This window comes from Tenrec ecaudatus, chromosome 9 (assembly GCF_050624435.1).
Source record: "Tenrec ecaudatus isolate mTenEca1 chromosome 9, mTenEca1.hap1, whole genome shotgun sequence".
Lineage (NCBI taxonomy): Eukaryota > Metazoa > Chordata > Mammalia > Afrosoricida > Tenrecidae > Tenrec > Tenrec ecaudatus.
The window spans coordinates 159456606-159480563 of record NC_134538.1 but is presented as its reverse complement, the minus strand read 5'-3'; the positions used below and the strand labels follow the sequence as shown (position 1 = coordinate 159480563).

Genomic DNA, 23958 nt, shown 5'->3' with positions numbered 1-23958 from the left:
GAATAAAGAAGACGGGAGAAGAATCGATGCCTTTTAATCATGGAGCTGGTGAAGAACATTAAAAGCAACACAGACAGCCAAAGAAACAAACAGATGTCTTGGAAGAAGTACAGCCAGAATGCTCCTAAGAGACAAGGATGGCGAGACATCATGTCCTGGCATGTTATTGGGAGAGGCTGGTCCCTGAAGAGGGACATCACGCTTGGTAAAGTAGAGGGGCGGCAAAAAGGGGGAGCCCTTCACCCACATGGGTTGACACAATGGCTGCAACAATGGGTTCAAACATGAGAACAATGGTGAGATGGCACAGGACTGGGTAGTGTGACAGTCTATTGTATATCAGGTCTCAAGGAGCCAGGACTCTCACCATGGCACCTAATGACAAACAGCCCCCCTAAAAACCTCATGGGGATAGGCTCCTCAGTTTCACCTCACTCGCTGCCATTGAGCCAGTGCTGACTCATAGCGGGCCCCCTGTGGATTTATGGGTCACCGATTACAGGAGTAGAAAGCTCAGTCTTTCTCTCTTGGAGCTACTGGTGGTTTTGAACTGCTGACCATGTGGATCACAGCCCAACACATAACCACCACACCACCAGGGCTCCTTGGAGGTATAGGCTGGTGGGCTAATCACATGATAGTGCCTGAGGTCTTGAAGGCTGCTGCATGGCCCTTCCAAGTCTAGCAATTGGTCTCTATTAGCCTGGAGCAACAGAGGAGGAAGAGAAACCAGAAGATTCTGTGGAACAGGTGGTTAATTTGCCTCCAGGCACAGCTGCTTCCTTTGCCTGCGGCCAGAAGGGAACACCGCCTAGCTCCCCAGACTGAAGGCTGTGATCAAAGGTTCTACAGCAGACTCTGCCTCAAAGGTGGGAAATGCAGAACAGATTTTCAAATTCTCCTGGACTCCAGCCTTTCTGGAGCCATGCAGGCTGGATGGAATCCTGAAAGGACTGCCTTGAAATCATCTTGAGATCTCAAACCAAATATGGTCTCCGGAAGTCTTTTGGAAACAGAACGTTGTTGTTAGGTTCCTCGGAGGCCTCTCTGACCCCCAGTGAACCCATGTACATTGGACCAGAACCCTGCCCAGTCTGGTACCACCTCTCACTCTTGAGCCCGTTGTCGGCAGCTGTTGTCTCAGCCCATCGCCTTGAGAGTCTTTCTCCTTCTCGCTGCCCTGCTGCTGGACTGAGCATGAAGCTCTTTCCCAGGGCCTTTCGCTCCCGACATGTACGTCCGATGTACATGAACTGAAGTTTTGACACCTTTGCTCCTAAGGAGCACTGGCTGTACTTCGTGCTGCCGGCCGCCAGCTGCGGTCTGCACAGATCACGCAGCCATCGTCCAGCTCTCTCCAGATAAGAGGTGGGCGAGAGCACCGTGGCGTGGGCCAGGCCCACCTTAGTCCTCAGAGTGGACTCCCTCCCACGCCCCTGCAGCCCGAGCGGCTGCCCGCCTATCCGCTCAGAGCCCCGGTCTTTGCAGGCGTCTGTGCGCCCCTCTAAGATGGCAATGCCCAGCCCACACTCCGTGCCCGCGAGTCGATTCTGTAGAGGCTCATAGCCACCCGATAGGACGGCGTAGAACTGCCGGTGCGTTTCTCAGACCACGACCCTTCACAAGAGTAGAACGCCTCCTTTTTCTCCCAAGGAACAGCTGGTGGTTTCAAACTGCCGGCCTTGAGGTTTGTAACCCAACGCAGAACCCACTATACCGCCCGGGCTCCTGGCACCACAGGAAGTGCCCAGTACTTAATCTTAGGACGGTTGCCACTTGATGTCACCACCACATGGAGGCCCTGGGCTGGGGATGGCCTGGGAGGTCAGCCTGCAGAGCAAGGTGTGACCTCTGCTCTGGGTGCCTAGAGGTGCAGCCTGGCAGCAGTGGCTGTGGAGCTAGGACTCACAGTGGAGAGGGGCACAGGAGAGGAGGGGGTTCTGATCTTCTGGGGACTTTGTTTTCGGGGGCAGTGGGGAGGGGTCTCATTGCCTGAATGCTGTGATTGGACAGCTCTCTGGAAGGGGCAGGGTCACAGCCTGGGCAGTGACCTAGGGCACAGGCCTGACCTCCCTCTTATCTAATTGGAACTGTCTCTGTATCTTTTTCTAGAAGGCTAACGGCCAGGGGCGTTGAGGTGGCTGGGAGGGGCACTGTGGAAGCCCAGGAAGACGACTGGGCTTTGGGGGAGGAGGCAGACAGGAGGGGAACGGCCTCTCACTCCGCAGCACAGCCTGGCTCTCTCACTCTCCCAGCCCTGGCCAGAACCCCACCTTCACTATCTCGCTCAACCAGACAGCCTGGGAGCATCTCACTCATCGGGCTCCCCAGCTCCGATCTTCCCTCCCAGAACCATCTCTTTCCCCAAGTTCCGATCCCCTCTGCCAGGGGCTGGTGTGAGACTGTGGGCAGGGCCCTCATGGGTCCTGCACCCTGCTGGGGGCTCCAGTCTTCAGTGGGTCCACGTGGACCCCAGCCCAGGCCTCCCCTGGTGATGTTCAGTCCTGTCTTCTCGGCTTGCCTTTCAGGATGGCCCACCCTGTGGCCTCAGTCAGTACCCTCTGCCACCCTCAGCCCTCCTTTCCTGCTGGGGGTGCTGCGGGCAGGATTCTCTGGGTCCATGCCTCTGACTGGGGTGGGAGCAGGGGTAGACGTCGACCCCTTCACTGAGCCATGGAGAGAGCAGAGCCAACAGCAGACCGGCTCCGGGCACCCACTCCTATCCACACTTAGGGAGCACTCAGATGGGTGATGCCCAGGAAGCCATGCCCGCCCTCCAGAGTCTGCAGGATGGGGAGTGCAATGGGGAAGACGGAGCCCCTCCAGACAGCGTGAGCCCTGTCTGAGAGGTCAGGAGAGATAGCTTGAGCCTCTGCCACAGATGCGGCAGCAGACTCTGGCTCCAGGGGTGGGGTGGAGGTCTTGTGCTGGTCCTGCCCAGCCTGCCAGCACGGCCACTGTGAAGCTGTTGGGCTGGAGTCGTGGACATGTGAGCCCCCTTGGTGAAAGATCTGTGGCTGGGATGGGGGTGGGGTGGGGGGCCCACAGGAGTCTTCCATAAACAAAGACTCAGCCAGCAGGGCTCTGCCTCTGGGGGAGCCTGTGGCCCTCCCTGGCCTGGCCTGGCAGTTGAGATAACACAGGAAGGGCCAAGTGTCCCCGGTGATAATGAAGCCCTCAGGGCAGAGCACGCCTGGGGGACAGACACCCTTCCCGCTGCAGTGAGGAGGCTAGGCCGGGAGAGGGACCACCTCCTGGGTCAGGACCAGGAGGGAGAGGTGGACACAGCCAGAGGGGCGGCAGGCAGGCAGGCAGACAGACAGCTGGATGACAGCAAACTTCCTGCAGAAAACCATTTCCTTTGGGGTCAGGTCTCTGAGAGGGGGTGCTGGGAGAGTGGGAGCGGAGGCTGTGGGGGAGATGGGGCAGCTCTGTGGGTGATGCTGCAGTGGGGGCTGTGGGTAACACTAGGGTAGGGGTTGTAGATGACGACATGGGGTGGGGGCTGCAGGTGATGTTGGCATGGGTAAATTGGGTGGGGATGTAGGTGACGTTGGAATGGTGGCATGGGGGATGCTGGGTGAGAGCTATGGGTGATATCGGGGTGATGTTGTAGGTAATGTTGGGGTGGGGGGTCTATGGGTGAGATAGGACAGCTCTGTGAGTGATGTTGTGTGACGTTAGCACGGGGCTCCAGATGGCACTGGGGGGTGTTGTGGGGGATACTGGGTGGGGGTTGTGGGGGATATTGAGGTGATTTGGGTGATGTTGTATGTGGTATGGGTGATATTGTTGGGGGGCTGTGAATGATATTGAGTTGGTGTTGTGGGAGATGTTGAGTAGGGGCTGTGGGTGATATTGAGGTGGTGTTGGGTGGGGGCTGTGGGGAATATTGAATTAGTGGTTCAGGTGATATTGGGTAGGAGTTGTGGGGGATATTGAATTGGTATTGTGGAGGATGTTGGGTGGAGGTTGTGTCTTGAAGGGCCCTGCCCTGCTGGGGCTGAGGACCTGAATTTGGGGGGAGAAGGAAGGAGGTAATGTTGGAAGATAAATGGTAGAGTCTGGGAGGGGGTGCTCATCTGAAGTGAAGATAAATGTTGGGGGTGGGAACAGGAGAGGTGTCAGATGTTCGACCCAGACCCTTTAATGCATCTGTCCTGAGCCGCCTCTCTCTCCTCCACCCACTCAGGAGGTTGAACGTGACCTTGGAATGGGGTCTATCCAGGAGGTAAGTGACACACACACACACACACACACACACACACACACACACACACACACACACACCCCACCACCACCACCCGGCTGGGGAAAAGCTCATGTTGTCACCCAGCCCTGCCAGTCCTCAACCACTGCTGTCTCTGCGTCCCCAGAGGTGCAGAGGGTGGGCTCAGGGGGACAAGGAGCCCTTGTGCTCCCTCAGACATGGCCCCCAACCCGTGCCCCCTCCTGTCCCCACAGGGGCCTCCTGCCGAGGAGCTGCCCCCAGCAGGAGCCCGCCGGTGGCCACGGGCGGGGAGGGTGCTGCTGACGCTCCTGCTCCTTGGGCTGCTAATCAGCTTCTCCGTGCTTCTGGGCTATGTCTTCGGGAGCTGCGGTCCACGTAAGCACTGCCCTGGGGATCCCCACCTGCCCCCTCCCTCAGTCCTGCCTGCACCTTGCCATCCCCGCAGATGACCTCTCAACCTCTTGGAACCCAGCTCTGTCCTTGGACCCCCACCCCCACCCCACCATCCACCTCTGCCCAGGGCTGCCTCCTCACTGCCTCACCCACAGTGCCTTCTCTGGCCCCTGGGGGGCACCCTCGCCTCTTTCTCTCTCCGCCCCACAGGGTCCTGTACCTCCCCTGTGTGTCTGGACTTGGTGGCCCGCTACCTAGCCTGGGGGAACAGCAGCGTGGCACCCTGCCATGACTTCTCCAGCTTCGCTTGTGGGAAGGCCAGGGGGACCATCAATTCTTTTCAGGCTCTGGAGGAGGAAAACAAGGGTCGACTCCGGAGAATTCTAGGTACGGAGCACAGGGTGACTCGGAGCCTGCCACTCTAGTCTCAGGACAGCCCCACCTGGGGAGTGTAGGCACCCCCCGCTCCCCCCCTCTTGGGCTTCCTTGGGTACCAGCTGCCTGGGCCAGGCTGCTCCCCTCACCACAGCCCATCTCCTGCTATCTGACTCTCCCTGCACCCAGTCTTTACGGGGTCCCTGTCCCTCTCCTCTTCCATGCGTCCCAATGTCTCCCGTTTGCCACCTGGGGCTGTGTCTCAGCTGATCTCCCCAAGCTGACCTCCCTCACCGGCACCTGCTGGGCACCTGTCATGCTTGGTTTCCCCCATCCTGCTCACCTCTAGCCCTCAGAGCCCCCCTGACTTCAGAGCCCCCTGACTCCTTGGGCTCCTTGCTTGGGCCAGGCATGTGGGCTGACCTAGAAGGAACAGGGCTATGGGGTGAATGATGGGGTGCTGGTGGGAATGAGAGAATGGGGGGATAAGGGGTAAAGGGGGCTGAATGTGTCATTGGAGGTACGGCAGGTAAATGGGGGAAATACAGGCACAGTGAATATACTGGAAGGAGAGTTCTGGGAGCAAAGCAGGTTTCTGTCGACAGCAACTCTCAGGGGCTGGGAGAGGAGAGTGAGGAGGTGAGGGTGCTGAGGACAAGGTCACGTTGAGACAGGACCGAAGGGCTGCCCACGTGGGAGCTGGAAGATGAAAGCTGAGGGTGGTGTGCGGTGGGGAGCGTGTGGGGAGTGGTGGCCAGGCATGTCTTCGCCGTGCACGGAGACCGAGTGTTGACAAGGCAGTTTGGACTCGGGAAAAGCGCATCCCTCTGCCCGCCTCCTTTGACTGTGTAGAGCAGGCTCTCCTGCGGGGAAGAGCCGTGATGCCAGTTAACTCATCAACACAAACCACCAGCTCGCTGCCATCGAGTGGATGCCAACTCACCGGGACCCATAGGACCGGGTAGAACTTCCCCTGTGGGTTTCCTAGGCGGTACCTCTTTGTGGGCATCGGATGCCCTATCTGTCTCCTGAGTTAAGGCACAGAGATGGACAAAGGTGGACTTGGTACAGACTCCATGCCCAGTGCCCAGTGAAGAGCTGAAAGGGGAAGTGGTGGGTGCCAGGGGGCATTTGGGTTATGGTGACATGTTGGTTTCCTGGGATCAGGAGGGTCTGCAGTCAGTAGGGGGCCCCATAGCATGTGCACACACATACAGTTGCTCTGAGTCCCTCCCAATTCTCTGGTCTCCTGACCATTTTCTGATGTCCGGATCCTTTCTTCTGAGTCTACCTCTTCTCCAGACACCAGGTATCCCGGCTCCTTGTGCCTCCATGTCTTCTTCTCCCACACTGTGACCCTCCTCGTAGTTTTCCACCAACAGCCCAGCTCCCCTCATCTTGTCGTTTCCCCTTCTTTCCGTCTTCTTGGGGGTCTTTGCTGTCCCGTGAGCCCCAGCTCGCTCACCCTCCCTGTCTGCTCTGTGCTGACCCACACCCTCACTTCCTTTCCAGAGGCCCCAGCTTCCTGGCCCCCCGGCTCCGGAGAGGAGAAGGCTGTCCGCTTCTACAACTCCTGCATGGACACCGATGCCATTGAGGCTGCGGGGGCCGGTCCCCTCAGGCAAGTTATAGAGGAGGTGAGACCCGGGGCTCCACTGCTGTAGAAGCCCAGCACGCAGGAGCACCGCATGTCCGTGGGTGGGCCCCCTCCCCAGGCTCTAGGCGGCAGGTAGAGATGGTGGTACCATGAAGCTGGAGGTGGGGCCTGGAGGGGTAGACTTGGCGGAAGTCAGGGCGTGACGCCGTCTGATGGATGGGGACAGATCACGAAGACCTCTGCACCTCTTTCCCTCCCAGCTTGGAGGCTGGCAGCTTTCTGGGAACCGGACCGTCTTTGACTTCAACAGGACGCTGGGGCTTCTGATGGGTCAGTATGACTACTTCCCCTTCTTCAGAGCCTACCTGCAGCCCCATCCCACCTCTCCGCAGCCGCCCGTCATCCAGGTGAGGAATGCTCTGGCCCAAACCCAGTGGGCCATGGAACGAGACACTGCCCGGTCCTGCACAGTCCTCACAAGTGTCCGGTGTGGGCCTACGGATGCAGGCGCTGTGTCCATTCAGGGCCGTAAGGGTGGGCTTCAGGTTGGGCAGCTAACTGTAGTATATCAGCAGTCCCAAACCAGCTGCCATTCTCGGGGCGAATGAGACCTCCTCCCATAAAGATCTAGACTCGGAAGCCACACAGGCCGTGCTGCTCTGCCCTGCAGCGTCAGTCAGCATGAGTCAGCACGAGCTCGATGGCAGTGAGATTTTCCCATGACCCTCTACTGTCACCATTACTCACAGCCTGGGAGATCTTGGGGAGTTCCCCTCTGTGCTATAGGATTTCTATCAGTCAGATGGCAATGGGCTTGGTGAGATTTCGTTGTGTTTGTTGTTATTGTTTGGGGGGTTGTGGTCATTGTTACTTTTGGTAGCACTGGTGGTCTAGCGGCCTATGTGCTTGGCTGCTAACTGCCAAGTTGGCCGGCTGTTTTTCTGGAGAAAGGTGACAGTCTGCTTCCCTAGAGATTATGATAGACCCTGCAGGAATTGCCCAATTGTGCAATCAGGTCTCTTTCCTTAATGATTTCAATAACTGCCAGCGAGATGTTCCCCACACCCAGTGGCCCTATAGGACAAAGTAGAACTGTCCTTGTGGGTTTCTGAGACCGTAAACCTTTAAGGAAGTAGAAAGCCCTGTCTTTCTCCTACACAGAGACCGGTGATGTCGAGAGCTGTGGAACCCCGGTGGGGCAGTTCGACTCTGTCTTCCACCTGCAGTCGCTTTCAGTTGAAATCAACCTGGTGGCAATAGTGGTTTTGGGGGAGGAGCGGTGGTCAGAGCCAGGTGGAAGGAATAGGTTGGAAACAATAGGAGGCTGAGGTACTGAGGACCTTCAGATGTGCTGATGGCTGTCCTGTGTAGTCTCACGCACAGCCGGAAAGGTGTTGAGCATCTTTGTGGACAGGAAGGACCAGGCACGGGGATTGGTGCAAACTCATGCCAGTGGTGCTGGGTGGCGGTTATGCATGCAGGACTGGTAGGTGAGCTGAGTATCAATAAAACAGGAGGAGACAATCACAGTTTTGGTTTGGGGTGAGCCGAAAGACATGGCTGCCATTGACCTGAGGACCAAAGGAGAAGCAGATGTGGAGGGAAGAGATGGCAAAGGAAGGACGCTGGGCAGAAGGAAAGACTCAGAGACGCGAGTGGCAGCGAGACCAATGTGGGTGTCCACAGAGGACGGAAAGAAGAGCTCTCAAATAGAGTGCCCACCGTGGGTTCTTGAGCCTTCTGAGTTCACAGAGAAAGCAGAATAAGAGCGCACCAATGAAAACCTTCCAGAGACAGTTTTAAAAACCAGTGTGAGAACAGGCACAGGTGTCTGGACTCAAGTGGATCCATTGGACTTAAGCAGGACACAGACGGAGCAATGCTTCACTGTGCGGTGCACACTGTGCTGTGTGTGCACAGGAGTGCAGGCAGACTCAACAGAACTGACAGGGGCAGCAAGGAAGCCGGTGCATGGGCATAGGAACCTTTTTGCTTTTAAAGGTTGGACCGAAGCAATGATTAAAGAGGTCTTGGTGGCTTCTGTTGTTGTTTCAAAATACTGGGAAAGTATGTGGTGCTAAGCAGGAGGAGCGCATTGAAGAAATATGTGGAAAATAAAATCAAGGGCAAGCAAGGTCAAGATTAGTGCCTGGAAGTAGAGTTTTCGCCAAGAGCCAGATGCAGCAATCAAGACCAATCGCCTTTGCATGAGTTATCGAAAATAAATGCAAAACCCATAATGAACAAAATATAAACATTGGTGTTCACTGTAGATTTTTTTAAATACCCCTCAAAAAAAAAACATGGATCAAAAACGCTCTTGTGAATTTCTGAAAAATCCCTGATACTCCTCTGTAAACCTTCGCTCAATTCAAAATTACAAAACAAACTAACTAAGTAACACCACAGTCGACCAGTTTAAGAGTTTTCACAAAGACAAAATTCTCCCTCCTCCTACTTCATTGAGTATTGATGGAGGTCTTGAAAGCTGGTGAGTGGCCATCTGAGGGGCGATCATGGGCTCTCCTCATCGGGAGGGAAGAAGAGAGAAGCGGGTTGAAGACACTCTTGGAAACATTAGTCCAGGGTGCTGATTGACCACACGAACATCCCCCCATGACTGAGACCAGAAGCACTAGATGGTGCCCGGCTACCACCAACTGCTCTCAAAGAGATCGCCTTAGAAGGTCTTGGATAGAGTGGGAGGAAAAACATGGACCTGGACTCCAAAGCATAGAAAGGGCCAGGCTTCCTGGACTCATAGAGGCTGTGAACTGCCCACCAGGGCTCACTGTTTAGACAATAGGCAGGTTGAGAAGACCAGCAAAAACACCAGAGAGGTACAAACACCTCACAGGAGCCAACCACTGAGACTTTGAAAGGCAGCATTGAACCCAGGACCAAGTTCAGAAGGGTGAGGAGAGACGGGGTGAGGAGAACACCCAGGGAGAAGGCTCATGAGCAGTGGTTACTTCAGGAGCCTACCTTGGGGGAAGGGGGGACGCAAAAATGTGACTGACTTGGGTGGAGACAAAGGAGTTTTCCTGTGTAAAGTTCCGCCCAGCTCTCAATCGACAAGGTTGGGTGTGGTGCTGGTGTCCTTCCAAGTGCCAAAAGAAAAAAGATCGACGTCCATGTAGGAATGTTTACATTCTCACAACGAACACAGCTCCGACCTTGTGGTCACCGGGGATTGTTGTGGTCGTTTGCTGTCCTTACAACAGTGGTTCTCAGGATTCCTGAGTTTTTCCGCACCTTCTTGACTTTGCTCCCCATGTGTGTGGGGAGGGTGTCTCAGTGACTCCACCTGGTCTTGGGGCTTTTGGACACTGAAAGAAACCCTCATGTCCCAGTCCTCCATGTCTGCATTACCCCCCCCATGCCTCACACCCATTTCCTGCCCCCATGCCCCCTTCATTCCCACACCCACGGCCGTCTCTACCCCACCTTTGCCCCGCCGCTCCATCACGTTCTGCTGCTCTCCAGCATCTCTCTGTCCAGATAGGTCAGCCCGAGTTTGACGTGCCCCTAAAGCAAGAGAAGGAACAGAAGATCTATGCCCAGGTAAGCCCAGATGGACAAGGGGGGCTGGCACGCACGTGAGTAGGTGGGCAGGGCTGCCCCGGACTGTGACTGAGACCTCGTCCTCCACCACTCCAGATGGTGAGGGAGTACTTGACCTACCTGAACCAGCTGGGAACCCTGCTGGGAGGGGCCCCTGTCAAGGTGCAGGAGCATGCCGGCCTGTCCATCTCCATCACCTCTCAGCTGTGCCAGTTCCTGCGGCCCCTGGAGCAGCAGCGGGCCCAGGTGGTCACTATTGCCCAGCTGCAGGTACCTGGGATGCAGGGCTGAGGGTGGCAGGAGGACTTGGCTCAGCACTGCGTCCCCGGTCCCTGCCCTCCTTGCTCTCTACTCCTGCTTTGCCTGGCCTGAGCTCTACCCTCAGCCTCCTCCTTCCTCTCACACACGAGGGAGGGAAGCCCTTTCTGCTCCCCTCAGCCTCCGTGCGCCCCACCCCCACCCCTAAGGAAATGGCTCCTGCCATCGACTGGCTGTCCTGCTTGCAAGCAGCATTCACGCCCATGCGCCTGAGTCCCTCGCAGCTCGTCATGGTCCACGACCTGGACTACCTGAGGAACATGTCGCAGCTGTTAAGGATGCAGCGGAGGTTGGCCTGTGGGGTCTTGGGTGGAGGGAAGTTTCCGGAGACTGAGGGACCTCACCAGCCCACCCCATGCTCAGGAGAGCCTTTCTGGCTTCCTGCCCAAGTGGGAGGTCTCACCACCATCAAGGAGGCCAGTTGAGCTGGGAGGCTGGGTGGGGCGCCTGGTACTGCTTACCAGAGGGGCGTGTGTGGGGTTGTCTTCCACAGGGAATTCCTGCAGAGCCACATGATCCTGGGGCTGGTGGGCTCCCTCTCCCCCGCCCTGGACAGCAAGTTCCAGAAGGCCCGCCTGGAGCTGAGGCAGAAGCTCTGGGTGCTAATGGAGCGCCCACCTGCGGTGAGGAGGAGGTGGGAGGGCTCTGCCTTCTCAGGGAAAGGTTGGCAGACATGGACAGATGTAGGAAGGCTGGGTGTGCAGGGACTTGGTTGTGGCTGGCTGCCGCCAGGCAGGCCAGCGTTCACCTCCTGGCCTTTGGTTGAATATTGTGATCATGGAGCTAGCTGGCTCTGTCTCACACGCGGCTTGGAATCCCACCTGGTCTGTGACACCTTCACCATCGTCCTTTTTGCTAGAGTCCACGCATGTGGCCAGTGCGTGTCCCCAGTGTCTTCCAACCATGGGGTGCATCTCCCCTCTGTGGCCATGCTTCAGATTTGTCGTGGCTGAGTTAGGGACGCAGATTGCCAGGCCTCTCTCGCTGGTCTGTCTTCATCTGGAAGCTCCCCTGGCACCAGTCCACACCTGTCTCCGCTCTCCAGCACTGCTCTGCCAGGAATACGTGGAGGTGCTTTCAGCACAGAGCCAGGTGTGTCCTCTCAAGGCGACTGAAGGACAAGCGCTAGGGGAAAGGTTCTCGGTGTGTGTGTGTGGGGGGGGGGGCGGGGGTGTCTCTGGGAAAAGGTTCTTATCTCCGGTCAGCCTGTTTCCTGATTCCTTAGAGATTCCAGTTTCACAGCATCTCTCTTCCTCATCTCCGCTTGCTTACTCTGGTCTTTAGATCTCAGAAAGAGATCGATGTCAGTTACATCCTATACTGAGAGGACTTCGTTGACATCACAAAGAAAACCCAGCTCCCGCGGTATTTAAACACACACACACACACACACCTATAAATACACACATTCACACAGCGACACATGCACACGTCTACACAGAAACATACACACATACATACATACATATATAAACACACACACATACTCAATCTCCATCAGTATCACAGCAGCACCCAAGCTCCCCTCACAGGTGTGACAGGTGTGCTTGAGGAGCATTGGTCAGGATGGAACCCGGGTCGTCACAGGAAAGGGGCAAGGCTGCAAAGTGCTCAGATCCCAGCCTTCCCAGAAGGGTCTTTAAGTGTCCCACGGCCTACACGCGGAGCCCAGGTCTGCCCGCAAGCAGCGGGCTGGTCTTGGGGAAAGCGCCTCATGTCTCTGAACCCAGACACGATGCACAGTCGTCAGGACGTCTCCGTCGTTGGGAGCTGCCGAGGTGGTCCGTACTCATAGCAGCTGGATGCTCAACAGAGCTCAGTGCCACCCACTCCCGCGCCACGCTCACACTTGTTCTCACGTTTGCGCTCGTTGTTGGCGCCCCTGTGTCAATCACCCACCATGTTGAAGCGCTTCCTTTGGAAAGTCTTCCTCTTTTCCACTGCCCCTTCACTTGACCAAAAGCATAGTGTCTTTCTCCAGGGTCTGGCCTCTCCTGAGAGCGTGTCCAACGCACGGGAGATGAAGTCTCGCCCTCCTGGCCTCTAAGGCTGTACTTCTTCCAAGATGTGTGTGTGTGTGTGTGTGTGTGTGTGTGTGTTCGTGTTCTATTGGCCGTCCTTGCCAGCACCGCTTCTCCTCCAGTCTTCCTTCTTCTTAGTAACTGTCACTCTTACCATTCTGGGAACTGTACAAAGCGCTGACCCACTGCCTTTGAGTGGATTCCCACTCACGGCCACCCCTTAGGGTTTCAGGGACTGAGACTCTTTACCAGGAGCGGCTGATGGGTTTGAACCACCTACCTATGAGTTCATAGCCCAACTCCTAAACCACTGTGCCACCAGGGTGCCTTCACAAAGCCTTTAGCACAGAGGGTCTTCTGTATTCTTCCCAGAAGATGACAAGGAATCCCTCAGGTTGCAGATGTAGAAGCAGGCTCAGAATGACCAAGCAACTTTCCCCAGGCCATGCAGCTCACCAGTGAAGGGGCTGTCACTGAAGAGTAGGCCACCTGGCTCACAGAACCAGAACCGTACCAGAACCCCACACTGGCCAGGGCTCTGGGAGAAGTGGAAGGCATGGAACCAGGGAAGTCAGCAAACCCTATGCTGGTTGTAAATGCTGCTGGCATGTGGTCCATAGGTCTGTTGGGACCACGCACCTCTGCCAGAGCATCGTGAAAGCAGGCTAGCATTATGGGATGGATGGGCAAAGGCAAGTGCCTAGGAAACTGGTATAGGAGGGAGCGAGCAGGCAGGGTTGGAATGGACAGCACAGAAGAGGGGAGGGCAGAGGTGTCTGGAGAGGCGACCAGGCATGGAGCAGACTAGCTGAAACTCAATGTGACCCGAGGGGCACCCCTGCTCTGGAGACTGGCTGAGATGAGGTGGTTGGGTTTGTGGCAGGCTGCCTCAGTCCCGCTGCTGCTGAAGAAGCCCATGTTTTCAGGCCAGCGAGGAAGCCAGCGAGTCCCCTGGAGCAGCCTGAGTAGAGAGAACAAAGGCAGGGAGGAATTGGGAGAAGGAGGAAGGGGCCTACTGGGGTCCGGACATCATCAGAATACTTTTCTTGGTGTGAAACCGGAGCTTGAGGGGGTACTGCCTGCTGTCTGTCTTAACAGGAGCTGTCTGGGGCCAGACTGTGGGGAAGGGTAGAGCAAGGAAGACCTAGATCAGCAGTTCTCAACCTGTGGGTTGCAGCCCCTTTGGGGGTCAAATGACCCTTTCACAGGCGTTGCCCAATCCATCACAGTAGCAAAATTACAGTTATAAAGTAGCAAAGAAAATAATTTTATGGTTGAGGGTGGGGCACCACAATATGAGGAACTGTATTAAAGGGCCTTGGTGGTAGGAAGGTTGCGAACCACTGATCTAGATCAAAGTCGTAGCCAGAGCTAGAAAGGGCAGAGGCTCCACCTGGTTTGGTGCCCTGGAGGTGAAGGGAACCACTTCAGGACCTACTTTGCAGGCACGTGGCACAGAGATCCCAGGTGGAGGGCAGCATGGGAGGCAGACTACAGAAACACCACAAAGGTTTGGGCCTGAGGTGGACCCAGCATCACCGACGGTCTTCCCCACAGTCATTAATTATAGATCTCGGGCCGCCTTCTGAACAGATTTCTATTGTTAGCTCCTTACTCAAGAGGAAGGAGCCTTGATGGGAGTGAGTAATGGGTTACATGGTGAACTATTAACTGCAAGGTCAGTGGTTGGAAACCACCGGCGGTGGATGCCACGGCGAGGAGGTGGTCCGCTCCCACAAACAGGAAACTGGAAAGGGCAGTTCTCCTCTGTCCCGCAGGGTCACTAGGAGTTGTGATCAGCTCAATGCTGGTGGATTTGGCTTATTTGGGGCACCCAAAAGGACTCTTTGGTCTGTTGCTCTGCCTATCTTTTGTTTACCCATTTCGAAGGTGTGGTTGCTCTTGTTGTTACATGTTGCCACACATCAAGTCATAGTAGCCCCGTGGACAATAGAACAGAACACTGCCCAGCCACTGAGTCACCCTCCCATTGTTTGGGCCCTCATCATTGCAGCCGCGGTATCAATCCATCTCCTGGCGGCGGGGGTGGGGGGGGTGTTCCTCTTTTTCGCTGACCCTCAACCTCCTTCTCTGGGGTCTGCTCCCTCCTGACAGCACTTCCAAAGCACATGAGATGAAGTCTCGCCTGCCTCCCTTCTACTGTACCTCTTCCAGGAGAGATCTGACTGGGCCATCCTATGTGACAGACTAGAACTGCCCCAGTGGGTTTTGGAAGCCGGAGCCCTTGGGGCATCGTGGTGAAGGGTTGAGATACTAACTTCAAGGTCAGCTCTGTGCAGCACCCACTCGGGAGAGCCCTAGCCTGGCAGATACGGCCGCGATGTCATGACCTACTTGGTGGCGGTGAGCTGGGTTTGGTTTGGGTTTAAAGATGGACAGTCTTAGAAACATATAGGGACAGTTCCAGCCTGACCTGTATGGTCGCTGTGCTGCAGAAACGACAGAATGGTAGCGACTTTGATTTTGGTTGTGCTCAATTTTAACCTTTCCCTTCAACCAGTCATCGTATTAATTTTCCCCTCCAGCTTTAGGTCATCTGAAGTTTTAGTGCAGCATTGCCTTCAGATGACTGATAAAATCCTAACATTGGAAGGACTTCTGGAGTCCTTTAAAAACACAAAACAAAGATCAACCTCAAACTCAATGCCATCTAGTCGATTCAACTCATAGCTACCCTACAGGACAAGGCCAGACTGTCCTTGTGGGTTTCTGTAACTCTTTATGGGACGAGAAAGCCTCATTTTTCTCCCTCGGACCAGCTGATGGCTTCAAACTGCTCACCTTGTGGTTAGCGGTCCAACATGTAACCCCCTATGACACCAGGACTCTACTGGAGACCTGGGTATGCACCAATCAGTTCATTTATGTCCAAAACAATCAAATTCGCTGCCATCAAATCTATTCCCATTCATAGTGGTTGCACAAGGCAGAATAAAGTTACCCCAGTGGGTTTCCAAAGCCATAACTCTTTATGGGAGTAAAGAGCCTCATCTTTCTCCTGCAGTGTAGCTGGCGGTTTTGAACTGTGGACCTTGAGGTGAGCAGCCCAACACATAACCAGTACACCACCAGGTAGCAGATATTCACCTGCCATGTGCTAGAACCTCCTGCTGGCATTGGAGTTTCAGCAAGTTAACACAACAAGATTAGCAGTTTGTCCTCCAACACACGTTCTCCTCGACAAAGAAAACAGCAAGAGTCTCAACAGATAAATATGCTGGGGGTACTAGGTATGTCGGGAAGGAATCCAGCAGGGAAACAGGAGAGGGTGTGCCAGAGGGGGACCGGCTACGATTCACAGTGGGGCAGCTGTGGAGAAGGTCACAACAGTAACTCAGAGTCATTAATCATTGATTTTTAGTTAAGGTTCAACCAGTTCAGTGTCCACATTCCCTACCCGGCCATCCGGCATCTCCGTCGCCATCAAATTCACAAGGGTTTAATGGTGATTGGACGAAACGCCTTGCTGAACTCAGGGGACCATGAGCAGAGGGGGCATGCTAGGGGGGTTACGAAGGACTCGGGCTCTTTTCCCTGATCTTCCAGGGAAACCTAGGGGAGGGACCAAGGGCCTGGGGCCACTGGTCTTGGGCCCTGGTCAGTGATCCCCACACCGCGGATGTAGGTTCTCTGGGCAGGGTTCGTGCTGTGGTGGCCTGAGAGTCTGTTGGCAACATAGAATCCTCACCTGCTGTTAGGGGCCAGCCAGTCGGCCTCGATTCAAAACTAAGCGTGATGCCAGCATGTATGAGTAGGGGCCTGGCATGCAGACAGTAAGCTTTCCACTTTACAAGATTGTAAATATGCATTTTACTTTTATAGTATATGTATCGACAAAAAAGGCTCACAGCCTTTGAGTGGACTCCAACGATAGAGACCCAGAGGACAGGGTAGTACTGCCCCTGTCAGTCCAAGACTATAACTCTTATTTTTAAAATCATAACATACATTTTATGTTTTATTTTATTTATATATTTTTTTCCAAAACCATTTTCTTGGGAACTGATACAGATATCCTATCATTCCATAGTTCAATCACAACAAGCAGTAGTGTACAATTGCTACCACATCTGTTACAAAGCATTCTCTTCCTTCTTGAACTCCTTGACATCAACTCCCTTAGACCCCCCGCCCCATCACCACTGGACCCACCAGAAACCCTTATTCTACTTGCTGTCTCTCCATAGAGGTTCATCCATCCCGAGTTTCATATACTAGAAAGGATAGCGTATGGCTCATTCACATTAGTCTGACTGCCCTGGGCTGTCTGGCCAAAGCTATAACGCCTTTTGGGAGTAGAATGCCTTGTCTTTCTTCCTTGTAGTTTATATTTCATTGCCTAAGATATATCAAAAAATTGGTGCCTTTGGACCAATCCTGTTTCTTAGGCTGAGAGTTTGTTAGGTTGTCAACTCTACAGATGGGGATGGCGAGATCTTTTTCCTGGGAACTGCTGGTGGGTTTGAACCTCCAACCTTTCAGATAGCAGCTGAATCTCCCTACCATAAGGCTCAGCAACACTGGACCAGCACCATCCAAGGGCAGTAACTGGCTGGGATAGAAGTGTGTGGCTACTTCCCATGAGGTTCATCCTTCATTTCACTGTAGCATGCTCCCCCACCCCCAACATCCCCAGGACACTATGTCCTCTTCATTGATGTCAGATGTCTTCTCACAGCTATGTCACTGCTCCTGTGGCTCCCTGCTTGAGTGTGGGACTTCTTGTCCATGTGGTGTCCTGGCCTATGGGTGGTGTAACAGTTCACACTCAAAGGCTAACCCACTAGTGCAGCGGTGGGAGAAAGACCTGGGGTCCTTTCCCTCTAGAGCAGTCTCACTCTGTCACTCATGGAGCCACCATGAGTCGGCCTTTGGGCAACTCAGGGGCAATGGTTTTTACTGATTGGTTTGGTCTATGGTGGTGGTGGAGTCAATCCAACTCCAACTTAGTCACTCCAACTCCGACTTAGTCACTCTGCCCTAAGACAGAGCAGAACTGTCCCCAAGGGTTTGCAAGACTGGAATCTTTATGGAAGCAGGCGGCCACTGCATTCTCCCACAGGGCAGCAGGCAGGCTTCAACCATTGACCTTTGAGTTAGCAGCTGTGTGCTGGCACAGGCCCTGGCAAAGGACCTCATGCTTGCTGAGGGAGAGGGTCAATGAAGAAGAGGAAGACCCTCTAGGAGATAGATTGACGTGGTGGCTGTGGCAATGGGCCCACACAGTGATGACAGGCTGGCTCAGGAGGATGCAGTGTTTTGTTCTCCTATCCATGGGGTGGGTGTGAGTCTGAACCGGACATCAGTCATGGTTGGGTGATCCTTCTAAGGAGAGGGGTCCGATGCATCCCCACGCTGCCCCTCAGGGACTGCGCATCGGTTATTAAAGGCTCACAAGCCACCATCGCCGTGATTCATTCTGGAATTCCCTTCAGAAATGAGCTCTCAGGGATTCTGGCCAGCCTGCAGTGTCTGACATCTGTCCCCCTCCCACCAACACCCCCCTCTCCACCCCACATGCACACACATGGAAAACTGGGCAAATGCTCACTTCTCATCAGACTCTTGAAATTGTCTGATTTCTGGTCCTAAGCTTACATCTCAATTTTCTTCCTAAAATTAGTCTCCTGGGTCTGAGTATCTTGTGTTTCTAGAACATCTTGTGCCATATGTACTTGAGATCTCTCTCTCTCTCTCTCTCTCTCTCTCTCTCTCTCTTTCTCTCTCTCTCTCGCTCTCTCTCTCTCTCATGCAGCCTCCTCTCTCTGTCCACTGCTCCAGAGAAAGCTCAGACACAGGGGCCCCAGCAGGTGAACAGATGCTCTGCCAAGCTCCACCTCGGCAGCCACCTGCATTTGAAATCCTGGGAGTCACTTTCTGGGCCACAGACATGTCTCTGCTCTATGCAGACCAGGAGTCTAGGGCAAGAGCCTGTGCAGGGCATGCTGGGTAGCTGGAGGTGGATCTCTACTTGAGGGTACCAGGGAAGGTCTGCTTTGGCCCAGTTCTAAGGACAGGAGGTGTGGAAGGCAGGGATGACCATGGAAATACACTCCCATTGGAGGAGCTCTTCCAAGGGGACATGCCCCAGCCTACAGGGGGATGGAGGAGGACTGCAGGATGTATCCTTGCCCATCAAGGCTGTTAGGTCCTGATGTCCATCCTTTGGAACTTGTTTCTGATATTCAGCAGCCACCCCACAGTGAGTCGAAGGTGCTCACTCAGAAAAGGAGACCATGACCACTACATGAGGAGGAGAAGAACCATCAATGGAGAAGCCCCTCTGGAATAATCTCTAAGGGCAGCCCCTAGTAGGTGGCCCAGGGGCTTCTTCCTCATGCAATGCATTAGTTTACTTGTGTTTTATCTGCTATGCAAAGGCATTCAACGGTATGGATCCTAGCAAGCAGCGGATACCATCAAGAGACCTGGAAACTCCAGAACACCTCATTGTGCTCATGCAGAACCTGAACGTCGACCACGAGGCAGCCATCGAGACAGAACAGGAAGATACTTCATGATTCAATCGCAGGAGAGTTATGCATCGATGTTGTAATCTTTCCCCATACTTGCCCATTCTGCCTACTGAGCCAAGAATCCCAAATTATACTACATGACACCAGGATGGGAGAAAGGCTCGTTAACACACGGAGCTAGGCACATGGCACAGCCTTGTTTGCTGAAAACCAAGAGGATGCGAAGCACTTGTTGACGAAGATCAGAGAATACAGCGTTCTTTACAACTCGGGGTAAAGAAAACAGAATTCTCACAACTGGACTGAAGACAACCTCGTGAAAAATGGAGAGAAAATTAAAGCGGTCACGGATTTCCTCTCGGTTAGCGCCACAATCATTGCTAGTGGACGTAGCGGTTCAGTAATCAAATCGCAGATCGCACCAGGAAAATCTGCAGCAAAGAGCTAAGACGCGACTTCGAGGATTGACCCAAGCCATGAAGCTTTCAGTTGCCTCACACACTTGTGGAAGGAAGATGGAAGTAGAGTTGAGGCATTTGAATTACAGTTTGGACAACTAACACTGAAGCCTCACGGGCTGCCACGAGAACCACCACGTCGTCTTGAAAGAAGTCCCGCCAGGTGCTCTGTGGAACTGAGGGTGCAAGACCCTGTCCAATGACCCTGTCACACAGAGTAGGGCTGCCAATCGGGTTCCAAAGGCTGCCACACTTGTGGAAACAGACTGCCATGTCTTCTGAGCCATCAGCCTTCTGGCTAGAAGGACCAGGCCACCTAGGTTTCCTTGGTCCTTCCATTTCCCCTTTTGGGGGAGGGGGAAAATTCTTCCTCAGGACCAGCCCGGGGCTGCTGAAAGCATGGCGGCGGCACCTCACCTGGGGAGGAGTTCCCTGGGTGAATGTCGCAGGAAGGGATGTCGTGACACCTCTACCCATCCTGCCCCAATTAACTGGTTTTCCTAAGTTCTGACTGGCTTGATCTGAGCAGACCCTCTCTGTTCCTGGGCCCTTCGTCCACCTGGGACACCTGGTCAGGGCATCCTGGCATCCTCTTGTGTGCTTTTCTGGTCCGTGAGGTTCTGCTCTTTGCCATCGCAGGTGCCCACCCCCTTCCTCTCTGGCTCTCTTGCTTTCCCTGGACAGGCCCTTGGCTGAAAGCTCACATGTAGCCTTCCCTGTGTTCTCCTAGCAGACACTGGCTATAAAACCCAACTCGACTCAGTTCTTCCCTGTGAGGCAGGATCCTACTGTGGGACCCCCAGGGATTAGCTTGGGGGGAATGGCTTCTGCCATTTCTTCATTGGGGGAAGCAAGCTGCACAGGAAGGTGGAATCACTGCTGGGATCCAGTGTGAAGGGTGCGGCAGGTGCACAGCATACGCAGGACAAGGGCTATGGCTTCCGTCTTCTCCTTCCCAGAATCCCTTGGACCCAAGACTCATGCCCCAAGGGGCTGTCTGTCCTCTCCAACATTCAGGCTGTCCTGCCTCAGAATCAACTGAATGCACACAGCTCGTGAGCTTGAGGGGAGACCTGGCAAGGGGGCATTTGTAGGGGGACAGAGGGTCTTGTTGCTGGGTGGCAACAGGTCCATGAACCCCCACAGGACTGACGGGATAAAATCAGCTAGACCCAGAAAGCCCAGAAGGAAATAGCCCTTTAGAGCCAGTTAGGGAAGCTGGTGGGCCAGCAGCAGGGCCCCAGAAGCCACCCTGTCTCTGCAGCCCCAGCGGCCCCGGTGGATGAAGTGCGTGGATGAAACGGGAGCCTTCTTCGAGCCTACCTTGGCGGCCTTATTCGTCCGGGATACCTTTGGCCCACACGTCCAGAGAGCTGTATGTGGGCCCCTGTGCCCTGGCAGGGCCAGACCTGGGGTATGAGAGGGTGGGGCCACATGGGTGCCTTGGCCATGGTCTGGTCAGGTCACCTCATGTCCACCCATACTTGGACTGGGCCGTGTCACCCCCTTAGCTGGGTCTATCTCAGCTGGGCCCTCCATATAAAACACCTGACCCCATGATGGCTAAGGCTGGGGTCTTCTGCAGGCTGGGGTGCTGAAGGTGGGAACCCAGGAGGTGGGAGGAGATCATGCACCCATTGGAGAGGGTGGAGGACCAGGTTCAGGGCAGAGGGGCAGGGGCCATCTCCCTCCTCTGCTTCCGGTTGCTCAGCCTGGGCCTGAGGGTCAGGATAGCATCCAGTCCCCTTCTGCTGGCCTCTTCATAGAAGTTCCTCAGGAACTTCCAGGACCAGCAAGCCCACCTCCCCCTCCATCTGCAGTCCCTCCCTCCTCACTCACCCAAGAGATACCACCCCTCTTGGGAGGTGAACTCAGCACCCTCTCCCCCTACCAGGCCATGGAACTGTTCTCCAGCATCAAAAATTCCCTCCTAGCCCGGCTCCACAGGGTGCACTGGATGAATGAGGAAGCGCATAGGCAGGCCCAGGACCAGGTAGGCCATGGGGACTCATGGAGAACAGTCATGAGGGCAGAGGGTTCTGAGAGGCTGGCCACACCCAGATATAGGCAGGGCAGGGCCCAGGCTCCCCACCAACATCCCAAGGCGAGAATGCACTAGAACTTTCTCTCTACTGGGATTTCCATGCTTTCCAGATCACCCGGCTGCAGGTGAAGATGGGCGCCCCCGAATGGATGCTGGAGCCTGAGCTGGCCACACAAGGGTACCCAGAGGTGGGTTCTTCACCTCCCCTGAAGCTTCTGAGTCCTCTTGGTTTCCAGTGATCTAAGTTCCCCGCTCCTTGCTCCAAACATGAGACCATCACACCCATGGAAGTGCCCTAAATCACAGTGTGTGTGTATGTGTGTGTGTGTGTGTGTGCGTGTGTGTGCACCGTCCTAGCATGCATGCTGGTGCTTACCCCAGGCCCATCTGTGTGCTCATGGGCGTCCTGGGATGTGCAGCGCGCGGACACAATGCACATTCATGCAGCCTTCTGCACTCGTGCCTGTGGGCTCTGGGTTTCGGGTGGTCATCGGCCCCCAGGAGACTCAAGTGAGCCACGTGTGTACCCCAGGAACAGGCGGGGAGCAGCTTCCTGCTGCGGTTCCTGAGCTGTGTCCGAGCCCTCCGAGCCAGGAAGATCAGGGGCTTCCTGCAACCCTCCCCCCATCCCAGGTAGGGGCACAACCCAGGACAGGAGGGGGTGAGGTGCCACAACAGTAGCTGGGGGTGGTAGTGGGGGGGGGGGCAGTGCTCACTCGCTGTCCCCACAGCTGGAGTATGTACCCCTGGGGCGTCAACGCTTACTACTCCCTGACACACCACACAGTGATATTCCCCGCGGGGCTCCTGCAGCCACCCCTTTTCCACCCTGGCTACCCCAGGTATGTGCGACCTGGCGTGGGCAAGGGGTGACCTGGTGAGGGCCACCTAAGAAGCAGGGGATTCCGGTGAGACCCGCCTTGTCCCCCAGGGCCGTCAACTTCGGCGCTGCTGGTACCATCATGGCCCATGAAATGCTGCACACCTTCCACCAGCTCTGTGGGTACCGGGCCTGCTGGGGGGAGGGGGTAGGAACCTTCCAGATGACCCCTCCCATACTCTGCCTGACCCCTGACCATCTCCCAACCCTGGCCCACCCTCACCTCCTCCAGCTCCTGCCCACCCTCACCCACTTCTCCCACCTCTCACCCCCCCTCCCCCTGCCCCACCCCTGTCTCCAACAGTGCTCCCTGGGGGCTGTGCAGCCTGTGACACCCCTGCCCTGCAGAAGGCACTGCTGTGTCTGGAGCGCCACTACGCTGCCATCCCCCTGCCCAGAGGGGTCTCCTTCAACCACTCCCACACACTGCTGGAAGACGCTGCCGATGTGGGGGGGCTGGCCGTGGCACTGCAGGTGATTGGTCGGAAGGCCTGACCCCGGTGTCCCTTCCGCTGTCCCACAGGCATGGTGCCTCTCTCTCTGCACAGGAAGCTGGGGGGGGGGTCCCTCTCCTGCCCCTGAGGACCCCCTCCCCTGGGGAGGGGTGGGCCTGGGCCTGGGTCTGACAGGGGTCTCCCACCCCATTCACAGGCTTACAACCAGAGGCTGCTGTGGTACCGTGGGGAGACCACCCTGCCTGGCCTGGGCCTCAGCCCACAGCAGCTCTTTTTCCGGAGCTATGCCCAGGTAGGCAGTGCTTCATCCCTCCCCCCTGGCCCCACTGCAGAAATGCACCCCCCAAGTACCCCAACCCCCCCCACCAACTCCTCGCCATGCCCCCAGCACCTGCCTCCTTGAACCCCACCTTCAAGTTTCAACTCAGCCAGCCAGCCAGCCCTGCCCCAGCAGAGCAGGGTTTTCCAAAAGTAGATGACCAGGCAAGGAGGCTTGGCGCTCAGAGGTGACTGGAAGGCTGCCCAGGGCCAGTAGGGGACCCTCAAACCTCCCTCAGTGTCCAAACAGACGGACAGTCTTGGAAGCCATTGGGCGCAGCTAGCTGCCCTCTCTGCCCCATAGGCCTGCAGCTTTGCTTGGGGTGAGTGGGTGGGGCTTAGATCACCAGGCGTTTCTTCTGATAGGCCGCTGGGTGGACTCCCAAGGCGGGGCCTTTCTGTTAGCGACCGTGGCCCCTCCCTCTCCGCACCACCGAGGCCCAGCCTCGGGGCACCCTCAGCGGCCAGCCTCCTGAGATGCCCCCACAGGGAGTACTGCCCACCCTCCCCCAGGCCCCTACTGCTCCCAGCGACCTCCAAAGGACAGCCTCCTCCTCCTGGTCTGCCCCCCTCTCCCAGGCCCCCTCACCTGCGCCCCCCTCTCTACTGTCCCAGGTGCTGTGCAAGGAACCCTGGCCCCAGGATCCCCGGGACCGGCACAGCCCAGCCATTCTGCGAGTCCACGGGCCACTCAGCAACACTCGAACCTTTGCCAGGCACTTCAGCTGTCCCTGGGGGGCCCCTATGAACCCCTCCAGCCGCTGCCAGCTCTGGTAATCTGGCTGCCTGAGACCCTCCCATAGGGAC

At 55.7% G+C, this 23958-nt stretch overlaps 1 protein-coding gene across 1 annotated transcript; it reads left to right on the top strand.

The window, feature by feature from the left end:
* The first annotated feature begins 2744 nt into the window (after positions 1–2744).
* On the top strand, positions 2745–23928 carry KEL (Kell metallo-endopeptidase (Kell blood group)). The gene is made up of 18 exons (XM_075557426.1): positions 2745–2831; positions 4465–4606; positions 4835–5011; positions 6512–6636; positions 6857–7003; positions 10098–10160; positions 10257–10430; positions 10628–10767; positions 10972–11101; positions 20719–20829; positions 21349–21447; positions 21609–21686; positions 22031–22131; positions 22230–22340; positions 22430–22497; positions 22683–22852; positions 23030–23125; positions 23767–23928. The coding sequence occupies exons 1-18, from the start codon at positions 2745–2747 to the stop codon at positions 23926–23928; spliced, it is 2181 nt and encodes a 726-aa protein (XP_075413541.1).
* Positions 23929–23958: the final 30 nt, after the last annotated feature.

Bases quoted from the DNA above. Each gene is read 5' to 3' on its own strand.
- KEL (XM_075557426.1), top strand. From the start codon at position 2,745: ATGGGTGATGCCCAGGAAGCCATGCCCGCCCTCCAGAGTCTGCAGGAT. The intron at 7,004-10,097 runs GTGAGGAATGCT...CTCTCTGTCCAG, and splicing joins CGCAGCCGCCCGTCATCCAG to ATAGGTCAGCCCGAGTTTGA. The intron at 10,768-10,971 runs GTTGGCCTGTGG...TGTCTTCCACAG, and splicing joins CTGTTAAGGATGCAGCGGAG to GGAATTCCTGCAGAGCCACA.